The following is a 17,668-nucleotide window of genomic DNA, read 5'->3' as shown; positions in this document are numbered from 1 at the left end:
CACAAAACTAGAGCAAAACAGAAGCAAAGTGAAGAACCTAAGAAAACACACAGTAAGTATGTATGCATGCATGCAAAGATTATACTTCTCTGTTGAAAAATTCATCTAATGAATAAAAAGATTTTTCAAGTAAAAACATCTTCAGTTTATTTTTAAGTAATACACTATTACTATATAGGCCCTTGATGTAGTTTGATAGTGAATTAAATATTTTACCATTGGAATGCTGTACATCTTTTTGAAGCTGAGTTAGATTTTTGAAATCACAATGGAGCTCAGTCTTTCTTATTGTATTGTGATCACAGTATATTTCGTTGGTTTCATAGTGGACAGGATTGTCAACCATGAAACTCATAATCAAATAAATATGTTGGGAAGTTGTAGACAGTATCCCAAGTTTCATAAAGAGATAATGGCAGGAGGTTCTCAGGGTTACTCTACACATTATTCAGACAACTTTCTTCTGCAGAATGAAAATTTTATTTGATTTAGACGAAGGCCCACAGGATAATTCCAGGCATATAACAGAGTGGAAGTACACAAGGTATGTCTCCAAATTGTGCCTAATGGCAAAAGTAGCAGTGGGCAACCTTTCTATGGTGTGGAGGACATGATGTTTCCAGCCAACCCTAATGTCTATGAGTAGACCTATGAATTTGAGGCAATAAGTATCTTCAATGGGAATTAGTGATCAGAGCTGAAATGGATGCAATTAGCTCTGCTCCAGTTTACTGTCACTGAGTTTACTTTGAACCAGGCTTTGAGTTCTGAAAGTAATTTGTTGGCATCAATCTCTATATTGGTTGACTGGTTATTATTTATCACAATGCTACTATTGTCAGCAAAAATAGTGAACAGCATCAAAATGATGCTGCAAGGCAGGGGATGGCATGACAGCATATCAACATCCCTTGGGCATTCAAACCCTGGATGAGGAGCTCATATACCTTCTGGCTGTTACACTTTTGTCAGACAGTGTGTAATGTATTTATTTATTTATTATGAACACAGCCTTGCAGGAAAAATTGTTTTCTTCTTCTTCTTCTGCACTTCAAGGCTTAGGCACTTGTATCTGTTCTGTCTTCAGTTTTCACTGCCACGTCATTCTGGGTCTTCCTAGGATCCTTCTTCCTCTCAGCTGGTATTGCATGGCCAGACATGGGATTCTCTCTGCACTCATTCTTTGTAGGTGATGTTTCATAATGTTTTACTTTGTTCAGTCTTTTCCTTAATATTACAAGTACATAGTTCATCCCTAACATCTTCATATCTTATATGGTCTTGCCTGGTAACATCTCGTACTTTCCTAAATAAATCTCATTTCCACTGATTGTAGTTTGCTTTTATCATTTTTTAGGGATCCATGACACACTTCCATACAACAATACAGGTGTAGCTATGGTTTTAAAAAATTTTAATTTTGTTTCCTTCTGTATTTTGTTCTGTAATGCTTTTTTTTATCATTCTGCATACTGATTGGTATTTTTAACGTTATTTTCTATGTCCTTATCCATATCATAGCTCACATTTTATCCTACAAAATTAAAGCTGGAGACCTGATCAAGTGGTGTATTATCTATTATTAGTATTGAGCATGTGGGGTATTTCCCATGATGTGCCAAGATTGTAATTTTCCTTTTTGATATTCAAACATTACATTCTTTTTTCCCTAGTTGATGTAATTTACAGACTGCTTTTTGTAGCTCATCTTCACTTTATTACAAAATGGTATCATCATCTGCATACATAAGAACATTAATATAATTATTTCTGTTGAACTGTATACTCAGATTTACTTCCTATCTCGTTTTTAATCAAATAATTTATATGTACATTAAATAAGGTTGGTACCAGGCTACAGTCTTGTTTGAGTCCCTTATTGCTAGTGGTTTCTTCAGTTTTGTTAATACCAACTGTTATTATTATTTTTGTGTCCATGTATAAGTTTTTTATAGCTTCTAAGTCTATGATATCCAGCTTTAATCATTATGTTCACACTGTCAAAAGCTTTTTCCAAAGCCAACAAAAGCTTTATACATTTCTAAACTGAACTCTTGTCATCTTCCTAAAATTCTCTTTATTGTAAGTATATTACACTGTATCAATGGCCTATCTGGAATTCACATTGTTCTTTCAATAGGAGAGACTCTGGTTCTTAAATGACTGTTTATTATTTTTGCAAAGATTTTATAGGACAAGTATAGGAGGCTGATTCCCCAATAATTTTCTCATTGTTTCTTTGGCCTTTTTAAAAAATTGGTATCACTTCTGATATTTTCCAGAAGTCTGGGATTTTACACCAGTGCCAACATTCATTAAATAAGTGTAACACCCTAAAATCGCAAAAGGGACCAGCATATTTTAGATGATCCATATTAATACCATCTGGTCCATATGCGTTCCCTGTTTTTCATACTTTTTAAAACTACTTGCAGTTCTTTTATTGTGATTGAACCCAATGTGCTAGTATGTGATGTGATCCTGTCCTTCTTCATTAATTCTGGATCTTATATTTCCCACAATGTTTCATAAAACTCTTCCCACTCATCTTAACTAATTATATTTAGTCCTGCAGTATCTTTCTCCAATCTGTTTATGTGTTTCATTAGTTTATAGGCAAAAGTTTGCTTCCTCTGCATATCTTTTTTTACTTTAGGTATAAAATGATCCCATGACTCTTGGTGTGCACCCTAGTTATCTGTTTGGCAAGGTTCCATTTTTGCTTATACTCCCCTTCAGTTTCTGGTGATTTATTCCACAGGAGTTTTTGTGGGCTCTATCTTTTTCTTCAACAGCCTTTACAATATTTCCATTTCAAATCCTCAATCCTTCCTTTTTCTTTAGCCACTTCTTCTCCCCAATACCTCATACATCACTCTTTTTATGCTATCTTTAATATTTTGCCATTCTTTCTCTACATCCTGTACAGTTGGAGTGTCCAGCAGATATTTCTGTAATCAACTTTGGTAAAATGTCTTAATACTTTCTTGTTCCAGAAGATACACCTTAAAGACATCCTCAAGCTTTGTTTGTCTTCTTGGCCTAACTTTCTTGTAACTGTTGCAATGACTAAATAGTGTTCAGAACAGATATCGCTTCCTCAGTGTAAGTGTATATCTTGAACTTGATTACATATCCTGTCATTTGTTATTAAAAAGTCTATTAAAGATCTAAAGCCCCTAGATTCCATGTAAACTTATGTATCTCTTTTTTCCTAAAAAAAAAAAAAAGTGTTAGTGACCTTAAGCTGGATGAAGGTTGTGAACTTAGTTCTTCACCATATTCATTGATGTATTGTTCTCCATATGTACCCACAGCTCCTGAGATGGGAATGTTTCATTTAATAATTTTGTAGACCCATACATTAAAAAAATATAAGCATACATACATACATACCATCCCATTCAGAAACTGTCCTGTATGTGACCTTGTACCCCAGCAGGACACCATTGACATTATTAACAGCAATTTCCAGCCAGGTCAAGAGGATGCTTTGTGAAGATACACTGGTGCAATGAACATCTCTTGGAGGTGAGTCTGGAACTAAACCAATTGAGCAAATGAAAGGTATCAGTTATCAATGACATTCTATCATAAACTTATATGTTATTTTGTTTTATTTGTATTTATTTATGCTGTATCAAAATTAATGTAAATTTGTCTTCATCAAGATATTGTTCCTATACAGTTCTAGTTACTAGAAGTTAAACGAGTGAAATGGTGGTATACAGCAATTGTTAAACCATAGTGACATTTAGATACCATATTATTTCTGTCACATCTATTGAAACATTCTATATCTATATTTCTTTCATTAGACATTATAGAGTTCTTTATGGCAGTAAATACATTGCCAAAATTTGTGTGAAGCCTGTCAATTTTGGTATATATTCAATTCTAAGTTTAACATTTTGTTGCTCCTCATTTTTGCTTTGAACTAACATTTTGTTCCAAATATTAAGTGTGTTAATATTAATTAGTGACATAACTTCAAGGTCTTATCCTGTATGCTTCTGCAGTTAATTAACACTAGGTTTATATTTTCTTTTCTGGCCTACTATAATGCTCACTCCTCTCCATAATAGACAATATGCACATGTCTCCTTGGCATACTATGCCTTACTGCTCATCTAGTACACAGAGATTTCTCTAATATAAAAATGCTATCATATTCATCTGTACCTACTCTGCTACAATAGTAGCTGCTTTTGAAGTGTAGTGCACTATTAAGAGAGACCCCTCCCAATTTTCCCTGTGGTAGTACAGATCAAGAAATTTGCACCCAAGTGAGTTTCAGGATTGCCAAAGCATTTATTTTATGCCTTCAACCTGTATCCAAACTAGAGGGCCATATTCAGCCTGAAGGTCCTGTTAAAAATCATGAACTATGAGAGCATACAGTGAATGATGTTAATGGGCTCTCACTAGTTTAACCAGGTAGTGCAAGGTAGTATGGATGGCCTTTGAACCCAGGCACAGACTTCGTTGGTGATCATTTTGAGCCACAACTTGCAGCAGGTTGCATGTAATACATCCAATAACTGCCAGCAGAGCTTTCTTTCATTAAGTACGTTCTTGTTAGGATGCATACCTAATTATTCAGCATATTTAATTGCTAAAATTGGGCCATTATGGTTAGATAAACTGCTTTCAATAACATTATGGAAAGGATGACATGTAGAGTTGCAGACAGGGGCAATTAAAAGACTTTTACACACTGAGCTTTTGGCCACAGACTTCTTTAGAAAGGAAAACATGCACTCATTCATACAAGCAAGCACACCTCATGCACATAGCACTGTTGTGTCCAGGCCCTCCAGCCAGAATGCAGCTTGTTGTGTCAAACAGAATCAGCAATATGAAGTGGAATGGGAAACAGATTGCAGGGAATGGGTGGGGAGAGAGAAATCAGTACTCCCTGAAGCATGTATGGATTAGATGGTGGCTTGGCAAGGCTGCCAGGCACAGCATCAGGAGGTGGTTGGGGAAGAGGGGAGGGGGATAGGGAGCAGAAAAGGACAGGAGCAGAGAAGAGGGAATGATCAGTGGATGCACTGGCAGAGAGTGGTGCACAACAAGGGTAAGGGGATGTGAAATGGAAAGAGGTGACAGGTCAGAGGGGGTGGAAACTGCTGGGTGGGGGCTGTGGGCACATTAGGTTCCATAGGTTGAGGCCATGGTGATGTCAGGATGATGTCAGGAACAGAGAATGTATTGTACGGATAGCTCCCATCGGTGCAGTTCAGAGAACCTGGTGGTGGTGGAGGAGGATCAGTATGGCTCAGGTTGCAAAGCACCCATGGAAATCAAGTTGGTTATGTTCAACTACATGTTGTACCACAGAGTGGTTCACTTTGGTTTTGGCCACAGATTGATGGTGGCCATTCACCCCAGTGGACAACCGGTTGGTGATAATACCAATAAAACAAGCTGAGGAAATTGGATAATTTTTGATTTTGTCCATCTCGTTTGCACTAATATAAAATTCAACTGCAGTGGTTACCAGTTTCAGGCTGACATGCCCATTTTCAAACCACACACCTTGCTATTAACCTTAATTATTCATACCATATGGTGCCAAAAAGCACAGGAAGCTGTACAGTGGGCATCAAGTATCCTCACTGATCTTGGACTATGAATCTATTGCAACTGACTGATGGTGGATAATCTTTTATTTGGCCCATCTCAGTTGCATAAGACTGTATAAGATTCAGCTCTAGTTGTTACCAGCTTCAGGTTGACACATCCATTTTCAAACCATGCACCTTGCTATTAACCATAATTATTCATGCAATATGGTGACAAAAGGTGCAGCAAACTATAAAATGAGCAACAAGTATCAACATTGACCTTAGACTATATGTCCGTTGCTACTGACTGACAGTCTCCAGTTTCCTCAGTACTGAACAGTTGTGGACCAACCATCCTGTGGAAGCATGCCTCAAATAAGCAATATAAATAACTGTCCAATGATTGCAACAGAGCTGGTACATGATGTGGCTGCTTTCACAGATGGCCTGTTCTCTGATGGGGTAGGATAAGCCAGCCAGTTTAGAATAGGAAGTGCTGGGTGGATGGACTGGGCAGGTCTTGAACCTGGGTCTTCCACAAGCATATGATCCCTGTGGCAAGGGGGTGAGAGTGGGAGTGGCATATGGAGAGAGTAGTATGTTATGCAGATTAGGTGGGCAATGGGACAATACTTTAGGAAGGATCATGGGTAGGATGTGCCTCATTTCAGGTCATAACGATAGTCAATCACAGCCCTGACAAAGAATGTGATACAGTGATTCCAGTCTGGGGTTGTTATTGGGTGATGAATGTGGCATTTCTTTGTAGTTGGCTCATGACGGTGGTGGGAGAATTGGGAGTATGTGGGGATATGGCACAGGAAATCTATTTGTGGACTAGGTCTGGGGGATATGCCTGTCTGCGAAGGCCCTTTTGAGACCTTCAGCATATTGGGCAAGGGAGTTCTTGACACTGCAGATACATTACCCCTGGGTGGCCCAGCTTTATGAGAGGGACTTTTTGGTGGGGAATGGATGACAGCTGCCAACATGCAGGTACTGTTCATGTTTGGTGGGTTTAATGTGGACAGAGGCAAGGATGGAGCCATTAGAAAGGTGGAGGTCAACATGCAGGAAGGTGGCACGATGTGTTCAGGAGGACCAGGTGCAGCAGATTGGTTAGAAGGTTTTGATGTTATGAAGGAATGACGACAGGGTATCTTGGCCCTGAGTCCAGATCATCAATGAACCTGGACTAGACCAATGGTTTGCAATTTTGGGAGGCTAGGAAGGTTTCCTCTGGATGGCCCATAAACAGGTTGGCATACAAGTGTGCCACATGGTTGTGCATGACTGTGCTGTGGATTTGTTTGTATACCTAGCTTTCAAAGAAGAAGTAATTGTCTTTTAGGATAAAATTAGTAAGGTGTATGAGGAATGAGGTAGTGGGTATGGAGTCAGGAGGACACTGGGAGATGTAGTGTTCATTAGTAGTGGAAGCTATGGTCATGTGGAATGTTGGTGTACAGAAAAGTGGCATCAGCAGTGACGAGCAGGGTTCCAGGGGGAAATTGGTGAAAATGGTGGAGAGTCAGTGAAGGAAGTGGTTGGTACCTTTGACATGGGATCCTAGATTTAAGGCAGTTGGTTGGAGGTGTTGATCATGAGGGTGAAAACTTTTTTAGTGGGAGCTCAATAACCAGCTACAATCAGATATCCAGAATTTTTGGATTAGTGGATTTTAGGGAGCATGTAGAAGTGGGTAGGTGGGATGTCATAGGGGTGAGGAAGGAAATGGATTTTGGTTGGAGGTTGTGGGAAGGGCCTAAGACTTTCAGCAGTGTTTGGAGATTATTTTGGACTTCTGAGGTGAGATTACACTGTTAGAGTTTATAGTTCAAAGGGTCAAACAATTGGCAGAGACCTTCCACCTTGTAATCACTGTGATTCATAACAACAGTGGTGGAATCTTTGTCTGCAGGTAGAATGATTAGGTAGGCATCTGTTTTGAGGCTGTTTATCACTGTCCTTTCTTTGGGACCTGTTTTGAGTCTGTGTGTGGCTGTCGTTTCTCCTGTTGAAAGGTTGATGTTCTTAGAAAGGGACCTGTGAAAGGATGGTGAAGCCAAGTTGAAGGTAAGGAATTCCTGGACAGTGACCTGGGTCTAGTTGGGTGGGAGGGCAGGACCATGGATGGAGGTATGAACTAAGAGAGGCAGAGTTCAGTGTTGGGATTAGGATGGCTTTGGTTGGAGGGATCAGTGGCAAAGAAGTGTTTCCACTGCAGGAATCGGGAGGAGGAGAAGAGATCTTCAGACTCCTCTCTCCCCACCCATATCCTGCTATCCCTCCCTCTTCCCCACCCCATTCTGAACTGGTGCTTCCATTTGATGGAGCACAGGTGCATTCTTGCTGAAGAGACCAGCGAGCAGTCGTGTGTTTGAGAAGCATGCTTGCTTGTGTGAATGTGTAAACTTTTTGTTGTGCCTGTCTGCCACTCAGCAAAAAATGGCTCTGAGCACTATGGGACTTAACATCTATGGTCATCAGTCCCCTAGAACTTAGAACTACTTAAACCTAACTAACCTAAGGACGGCACACAACACCCAGCCATCACGAGGCAGAGAAAATCCCTGACCCCGCCGGGAATCGAACCCGGGAACCCGGGTGTGGGAAGCGAGAACGCTACCGCACGACCACGAGATGCGGGCGCCACTCAGCACATCATCTTTATGGTGAGTAGCAATTTATCATTCTCATAATATTTTTGACATTCCAACGTGGACTCCCACTGTTTTATTTACTTTCAATTTTACATTTAAATCACTATGGGTAGTTAAGTCAGGAACTAACAGTCAGCAGTCTTTGTATTATGCCTTCGATTCTCAATACAAAATTTATACTGTGGAAGTGAATCAAAGCTCTATATGTGTCCTTCTTTATTAATATCAGATTGAAAATAGCATTACTGTTTCCACAACCATCTAGTTCTACATAACCTTATGAATCTCTAATTGCCTGATAAAACTCAAGAAATTTCCTACAAATGGCTTATAAACTGCCAGCAGCACCACCTTGTACGTTTGCAGATCCATTGCTGTAACAGTATTCAAAGATCTCTTCAAGACACTGTTTATTAACCCGTAAGGTCTGCAACTTGATGCTGATTTTTGTGTATATATAGTCACTAGCCTTTTTCACTTACTGTTTCAAATACAGTCTGATATTAACTTGTATCTATCCAGAAGCATTCTCTAATTTAATGTTTTCAAAGTGGGATTCTGATTAGCATACCACACCTGTTGATATTCAACCCATCCTTCATTTTCTTGTACCACTACATGGGTAGTAGGAATTGTGTCAAGGGAAGTTGGCAGTTTTTTGGGTCAGATGATCTCAGCACACACACACACACACACACACACACACACACACACACACACACACACACACACACACACACATTCATGAAAATGCAGCTGACACACACACATGACCACTGTATCTGTTTGCAGCCAGAGACATTGGTCATGTGTGTGTGAGCTGTTTTTGCATGAATGCATGTGTGTATGTCATCTATTTCAGAAAGAGGACTTCTAGCCAAAAGCTTACATGTTTAGTAGTCTTTTTGTTGTGCTTGTCTGCGACTCAACATCTCTGCTATATGGCGAGTAGCAATCCTTCCCTTTCATAATATTGTCAAGATGCTTTTAATATTTTCCACAAAACAACTCTGCCTCAAAATGAGGCAGAAAATCCAAACAGATTCTGTTCATACGTAAAGTGCACCAGTGGCAAGATGTAATCACTACCTGCACTGTGTGATAGCAATGGAAATGTCATTGATGACAGTGCCACTAAAGTAGTGTTACTAAACATGGTTTTCAGAAGTTTCTTCACCAGAAAGTAAATATTCCAGGATTCAAACCAAGAACAATTGCCAACTTGAGCAACTTACACATAGATATACTTGGTGAAGCAAAGCTGCTTAAACCTCTTAATAAATGCAGTCCAGGCTATACACCAGTCAGTTTCCTCTTTCCACTTTTATCCTTTGCAATCAAACCCTGGGCGCAGATAACTGAAATCAATTTCGAATTTTCGAATGTTATCCGGCATCAATAGCAAGAAGATGATCAACAAAAGTGCTTCGCAAAGTTTCAAGCCTAGTGCTACGCAAAAAACCTGCAGTGAAAAATCATCCAAATCAAAATGTAAGTGTGTAACATGTGAAGTCCATCCTGACAAAGCAAAACTAATTGAAACTATTAATTCGTTGCAAGAAATTGTGCGCAGATCCTTGGCAGAAAACAGAGTGTTAGCTGATAGACTCAAATGTCTTGAAAATGATCATGGAAAACTAAAAACCACTGAGCAGGGCGTAAGTGAATTCGACAGAAATAAAGTGTACACAGTAACCGATGCTTCCGTCGCCATTTCAAGTTTTCCAACACATTCTGGGTGTACCGGTAACGCTAACCATAGCGCAATCATTTCGTCGTCTTTAGTAATAAATTCTCCTGCCGTGCTCCAAAAAACGGTAGGCCTATCAACAAAAGATCAAATCGTGCACCATCTGAAAGAAAAGCCTGTTATTAAGAAAAATGTGGAACCTACACAACAGAGTCCATGTAAAATAAAGTGTGCAGATATCGTAAATAGTGTTTCCTCTTCAGTAATAGCTCAAAAAAACAAATTCAATATCCTACTACAAAACGATGGTCATTGTGAAAAACAAACTTCTGCTGCATACAATAAACTTGCTCCCAAGACCGCAAAGTTAACACAGGTTCATAGTTATCAAAAAAGGTTACCGAATGTGCAAAAACAGAATATATCTACACAGCAAAAACACGTTTCAAAACCTTCTAGCCCCAAAACTGTGATGAACAAAAAAATTTGTGTGCTTGGTGACAGTCATGGACGTGGAATTTCAGCACTATTGAAAGATAAATGTAATTTAATGGTAACAGGTTTTGTGAAGCCAGGAGCGCAGTTTTGTGAGGTAAATAAACTAACAAACTCTATTGATGTACTTAAGTAATTGTGATTTTGTCGTGATTCTAGGTGGTTCAAACGATATATATAGGAATGAAACAAAAGGGTTTGCAAAAGAAATGAAGGAATGCTTAAACAACCTATTACATACAAATGTACTCGTTGTTAACATTCCTCATCGTTATGATTTGCCTTCCTGGTCCTGTGTCAACCAAGAAATTTGCATTGCAAACAAACTGATTTCAGAAATATGTTCTACATTTCATAACGTAGAGATGATTGATACATACAATTTAGGAAGAAGATTTCATACCGCTCATGGACTACATTTAAATATGTTAGGAAAAGACCAAATAGTAGAAAAACTCCGAAATCATATCCTGAAGAAATCAGCCCCAAGTATCAAGATCGCCAAACAACCACAAATTACAAAATGGTTTAGGCCAAAAACAGAAGCTTTGATGGAAGCAGAACTGTGTCAACCACTCAAAAACATCTCTGCTACTGAAAATTGCGTGCAAGAAGCCACACACAAAAATAAAATCTCGGCCAATTTTTTAGGGTAAGTGCTGTGTCAGAAATACCTTTAGAAAAGAAAATAATTAAACCCTTAACTGAAAAGTCACAAAGTTCATCATTTCTTGTATTACACCATAATGTCCAGTCATTCAGAAATAAGATTCAAATGCTGGAAGTGTCACTTCAGTCTCAAATAAATCCAGATGTAATATGTATTACCGAACACTGGCTGTCTAAAGAAGAAATTCAGTCAACCTCTATTCCAAGGTACTCATTAACAAGCTTCTATTGTAGGAATTTCTCCACACATGGCGGTACTGCTATATTTGTAAAGGACCAGATAAAATTCAGTGAGGTAGGCCTAAATGAACAGATTGCATTATCTGAAGATAAGGAATTTGAGGTTTCTATGGTTAAGCTGCCTGAACTAAACTATATAATTATAAATGTATACAGAGCACCAAGTAGTAATATTCCAAATTTTATGACCAAATTAGAAGTTCTGCTGAATAGTGTCAGCTCATTAAATATGAGAATAATACTTTGTGGCGATTTTAACATTGATTTATCAAAAAACAGTAATGCTAAACTTGATTTGTTAAACATGACCAAATCCTTTAATATGATCCCCACAATACACTCTCCAACAAGATCAACAGAGCATACTGATTCAATAATTTATCAAATCTTCATAACTGATACTGGTTACAAATTCACTGGCGAAGTACTGAGCATGGGATACAGTGACCATGATGCTCAGCTACTGAGCGTTGACATGGAAAATAGTAAAATCAGCCCCAAAAAAGTATTTCAAAGAAGAAACTTTTCAGATGGAAATAGTAGGATTTTTAACTTCCTATTAGCTAAGGAAAATTGGGACAGTGTTTACATGCAAACAACTGTTGATAATATGTTCTTAAGCTTCCATAACACCTTCCTTTATTACTTTAATACAGCATTTCCTTTTGAAACAAAAACTTCAAGCAATCAAAATAGAAAGTCGTGGGTAACAAAAGGAATCAAAATTTCTAGTGAGAGAAACAGATTTCTCCAATATTGCTCCAAAAAATACATAGTCACTGAAGAATTTTCTGACTATTGTAAAGCCTACAAAAAAACTTATCTTAGAGTGATTAGACAGGCAAAACTTTTATGGAATGACAATTTCATAAGAAACTCTTCAAAAAAAAATGAAAGTTATGTGGAAAGTTATTAAAAAAGAAACTTGTAGTTCAACACCTAAAAAGGAAAACATTTCTCTAACACTTAATGACTCTAAGGTCACAGATCCATACACAGTTGTAAACAAGTTCAACGAATATTTCACCTCACTAGCAGAAGATCTCATTCAGGCAAACTGCAAGGTATCGTTCTTCAATTCCACCAGTACGTCAAACAGCACTAATGCTACAATGTTTGTTTATGAAACAAACCCTGATGAAATTATGAACATAATAAAATTGTTATGCAATACAATCTCTAGTGGCTATGATGAAGTACCTGACCTCATATTAAAGGTGTGTGCTCCCCATATAGTAAAGCCATTATCAACCATCTACAACCAATCATTAAAAACTGGCATTTTTCCAGGTGCTCTCAAAATAGCTACAGTCTCACCATTACTAAAGAAAGGTTCCCCTGATTTAGTATCCAATTATAGACCATTATCCATATTAAGCATCTTTTCAAAAATCCTGGAAAAACTTTTTTATGACAGGCTTATAAATTTCATAAAAAACCACGCACCAATCAGCATTCAACAACATGGTTTTAGTAAATCTTTATCCACCCAGACAGCAATTTTTGAACTGTTGGACCACATACTGAAATCAATTGACCAACATAATATAGCTGCAGGTATCTTCTTAGATCTCTCTAAAGCCTTTGACGTACTAGATCATAAAATACTGCTTGCTAAATTGGAAAGAAGAGGAATAAGAGATGTGGCTCACAACTGGCTATGCTCTTACCTACAAAACCGCAGACAGAAGGTATCACTTCAATACGATATTAATGTACAGAATAAAATAAATAACACAGTTTTCCTCTCGGAGGAAAGAACAATAAGATATGGTGTTCCCCAGGGTTCTGTTCTAGGGCCATTACTTTTCCTCATTTACATAGACGATCTTGTTGAACGTATGAGCCCACAAAAAACTATCCTGTTTGCTGATGATACAAGCATAGTGTTGACTGGATCTAGCCCTGAATCCCTTCAGACAATATCTGATAACTCTATGGAAAAACTTTCTGAGTGGTTTAACAAAAATGGCCTAATTGTTAATAGTGGGAAAACTGTATGTATCAACTTCCATCTAATTCCCACATCCAGTCAAAAAACTATCCAAGTAAAGTTAAATAACGATGAAATTGAAAATGTAAATGCAACAAAATTTTTGGGTCTATGGGTCCAACAAAATTTAAAATGGGACACACATATAAACAACTTATCAAAGAAACTCTCATCATTGTGCTATGGACTAAGAATACTAAAATCTACTACAAGTAAATCCACACTAATGCAAGCATACCATGCGCAGTTCCACTCATTGCTCCGCTATGGAATCATCTTTTGGGGAAATTCAACTCACAGCACAAATATATTTAAACTACAAAAAAGAGCACTGAGGATAATCTGTGGCCTCAAAAAGCTGGAATCCTGTAAATGTCAATTTATAAAACTTAATGTTCTAAGCATCCCATCCCTATTCATTCAAGAAACAATCCTATTCACCAGGGAATACCTCTCAAGAACAGGCAAATTAATCCGAAACAATGATATACACGCTCATTATACCAGAGGGCAATCTAATATCCATCAAATTTTTTCAAGGACATCATCATACCAAAAATATATAACTCATCTGGGTGTCGTATTACACAATAAAATTCCAAAACAAATAAAAACTGCTCCAGGTCCAATATTTAAAAATAAACTAAAGGCATTTCTGACAAAGCACTGTTTCTATTCAGTACAAGAATTCCTGGAAATGAAAAATTATAAAGTTCCTTTGTAAAATACTGTGATTAGACTAAAAGATTCTGTAGGCAAAATAATAACCTAATTTCTACTATACACAACTATGTTTCAGTTTCACTTCCCAAAATTTTTCAACTCGCTTTTGAATGTACAAGTACACATTCTATTAGTATTAAAACTTAATTGTCTGTGAAATCTCAATGTTAATTTCATGTTTAATGTAGTTTTTAAATGACATTGTCCTTCTGTTGTGTTTCCAGTTGACATTTTCACTATTCTGTAATCTCAGTGATTATTTGTGTAAATTTAAAGTAGCACTACATTGCCTACATGTTCTTAGTTCCCCATGTAAATTGTTTGTATTCTCTGTATGTGAAGTTACTATATTCATCAACGAACAATTTTGTGTACATTTTTTTAAATGGCAGTCCATTGCCTATTTTTTTTCTCCAAACTACATATTTGTTAAGAAAAATGACTTGTCCTATATCATGTGTACTTTGTACAATATGTGATCCACAGGATAAATAAAGAAATAACAAATAACAGAGTATGCTGATACAATAGCTCCATATTTAGCAGTCATATACAACTGCTCACATGTCAAAAAAACTATAACTAAAGACTGGAAAGTTGATAGGGTCACAGCTATATTCAAGAATGGAAATAGGAATAATCCATTGAATTACAGGCCCTTAACACTAATCTCAAACTGCAGTAGGATTTTGGAACACATACTGTGTTCAAGCATTATGAATTAACTTGAAGAAAATGATTTATTGACAAATAGGAAACATGAATTCAGAAAATATTTCTGTGAAAAATCAACTAGCTGTTTATTCTCCCAAGGTAATGAGTGAGTTCTAATCAAATTGAGTGCCTATGGACTAACAGAAGTCTAAATAACAGATTTTGATGGGTCTCTGATACATTGTAGAGAGACGTGCCCTGAGTATGACTCTATCTGCTGTTTTAGCTATGGGCCTTGGTTTTCAGGAAAATTGATTTTGAAGTTCACTGTGTGTTGTAATATGCATAATTTTAGCCATGTTCCAACCAAGTGAGTGTGGCGGATCGGTTAAGGTCTATAGCTACCGTGCTGGAGGTATTGTGCTCGAGTCCTTTCCGTGTTTTTTGCTTTTTTTGTTTAAATCAGAATAGTCCAACATTTTTCCATTTTACAGAATATCAACAAAGAGTGTTCATTGTGTGAAATTATTAAGAAGTTTAAATTGTGTAGGCTAGGTCAAACAGAAAGCGACTGTCCGTGTGGACATCACGTGCAAACTCTGTGCATTGTGACAGTGTATCGCCTTTTATTTGGCTATGGCAATATAATTTCATATTACACAGAGTTTGAACAGACAGTCTTCTGTGTATTATGACCACGTATCACCATGGTCAAACAAATGGCAGTGACCTAGCTCCTAAACTTCCAGTTTGCATTTATCTTCTATGTCAGTTGCTCACAATGTGTTGTTAGTGCTGTGCGTGTTTGAGATAGAAGAGTTGAATGAAAAATCAGGAGGCAAAATCGGTAACGCCATCAAATACACTGAAAAGTTGCTTCATGATTTAAATCTTCTAACAAATACACTGCCCAGCATTTTCTCTCCTAATTCAATTGCAATTGTCAATGAGGTATTTATTGCAATACAAGACTTGTTGGCCAATAGATGGATCATCAATAGTGGTGAATTAATAAACATCAACAAAGAAGACGAGGTGCACAAATATGAGGTGGATGTTCTCTTTCTTGCAGATGAATCGACATAATATAAGCTATTTACTTTGCAGTATACAGGAGAGGGAGATGGCAATTTTGTTGCTGACAAATTCTCACATGAACAAGCAGATTATGTGCCTCTATCCTACAAAGAACGAGTAGTCACTCTTGCAGTAGCTCATCTGAGATAGATGAAGCCTGAAGAGTGTTCAGTCCTATGGCATCTCTTGATTAAAACATAAATCAATGCTATATCGATGGGAAGAGGATGTGAAACGAGATGGAACTCATCATGATAAATGAAACGTGATCAATCATGAGACGTTTGAATGGTTCTCGAAGCAAGATAGAATTTGGAACAGGTAAATCATATTAAAATATATGTCAAATACACTGTAAGAAAGAGACTGGCTTGTGAAAATAATATAATTTCTTCCACGAGCAGGTGACACCCAGAACTTTACAGCAATGGGCAATGAATGCTGCTGTTCCACTTTTATTGGATACTTTTAATTTGGTGGCCAGCTCAGCTTGGGCCAAATGATTTAAACAAAAGCATACAATCAGGCAAAGGAAGATTACAAAGTTCATCAGTTCCAAAGAATGTGCAATGATGGAAGTAGTATTAGGAGCTGTGGAAGAATTCTGCACACTAATGAAAATACTTATTGGTAGTTTTAACCTCGAGTATGTAATCACTACCAATCAAATGAGCTGTCCATATCAATCAATGTACAATAGATCTGTTTTGGAGTAAGGGGCGAGGACTGTACTTGTGCAGAGAAAAGATTTGAACAAGATAAGTCATTCGTACAGAGAACAGTACACTCTAACTGTGTCAGGAAAGGTGATCCTGCACATTTTTTTTTATGTATGCAGGAACCGTCAGGAAAATTTGACCCTAATGTTCAGAAAAGAGTGGATGAATTAACCATCAGATTTAAAAATGTAATTTGTACAAAATCAGGGAAGTTCATGAAACTGACAAAGAATTTTCAAAATTTCTATATATCATTGATACGTGAGGAGGCCAGAGTGATCTGACCATGTACGATCACGTCTTCCTGGATGAGAGGAAAGCATACACCTGTACTGTAAAAGTTATCCCACCAAAGTCTAGCCACTTTGACAGCCTTGTGACATATATTTTTACCAAGAGGTTAAGATTTTCACGAAGAAAATTCAGAATGTTCCTGATTTGTTGAAGACCAACAGAGCAATCATGTCCAGGGATGATTCCATAAAACTACACTTATTAATTTTGCATCAATTCAGGGCACCTTCTTTCTCGAATATGATCAAATATGCATGGTTCACATAAAAGTTAATGGATAAAAGAGAAACCTTTTTGCATGTAAATGAACAATTTTTCTGGTATCGCTCTTAAAAACTCAGTGCACCTGCAAGATAGTAGCTATTATGAAATGTGCTTGGTGCTGTAAAACATTGTGTTTTGGTTGCTTTTAAGACAATATAATCTGGATTTTTGCTGTGGCATAACAAGAGATGTGGGTGATAGCAAGTAAGATTTTGTAATAATTATGTGAAAATTAAATTACTATGGCAAAATTTAATATTTCTTAATAATTTCACACAATATACACTGTTGGTATTCTGTAAAATAAAGTGGGAAAACGTTGGACTATTCTGATTTGAAAAAACAACAACAACAACAACAACAACACAGAAAGGACCCAAACATGGTACCTCCAGGATGGTAGGTGTAGACCTTTACCACTGCGCCACACTCACTCAGTTGGAACATGGATAACATTACACGTATTACAGCATGCAGTTAACTTCAAAATCAATTTTCTCATAAACCAAGGCCCGTTGCTAAAAAAGTGGACAGCCTCATACTTCGGGCATGCTCCTCTACAACATATTCGAGACCCATCAAAATCCATTATTTACAATTCAGATGGTCCCCTTGTC

At 37.4% G+C, this 17,668-nt stretch overlaps 1 protein-coding gene across 1 annotated transcript in view; it reads right to left on the bottom strand.

The window, feature by feature from the left end:
• Positions 1-17,668, bottom strand: part of LOC126482218 (Down syndrome cell adhesion molecule-like protein Dscam2) — a 172,481-nt gene that overhangs the window by 85,221 nt on the left and 69,592 nt on the right. The window contains exon 6 of the mRNA XM_050106197.1: positions 3,397-3,543. Coding sequence (XP_049962154.1) covers positions 3,397-3,543 — 147 coding nt within the window. The remainder of the gene's footprint in view (positions 1-3,396; positions 3,544-17,668) is intronic.

This window comes from Schistocerca serialis, chromosome 5 (assembly GCF_023864345.2).
Source record: "Schistocerca serialis cubense isolate TAMUIC-IGC-003099 chromosome 5, iqSchSeri2.2, whole genome shotgun sequence".
Taxonomy (NCBI): domain Eukaryota; kingdom Metazoa; phylum Arthropoda; class Insecta; order Orthoptera; family Acrididae; genus Schistocerca; species Schistocerca serialis.
The sequence above is the reverse complement of the archived record's forward strand: the minus strand, read 5'-3'. Positions and strand labels throughout refer to the sequence as shown.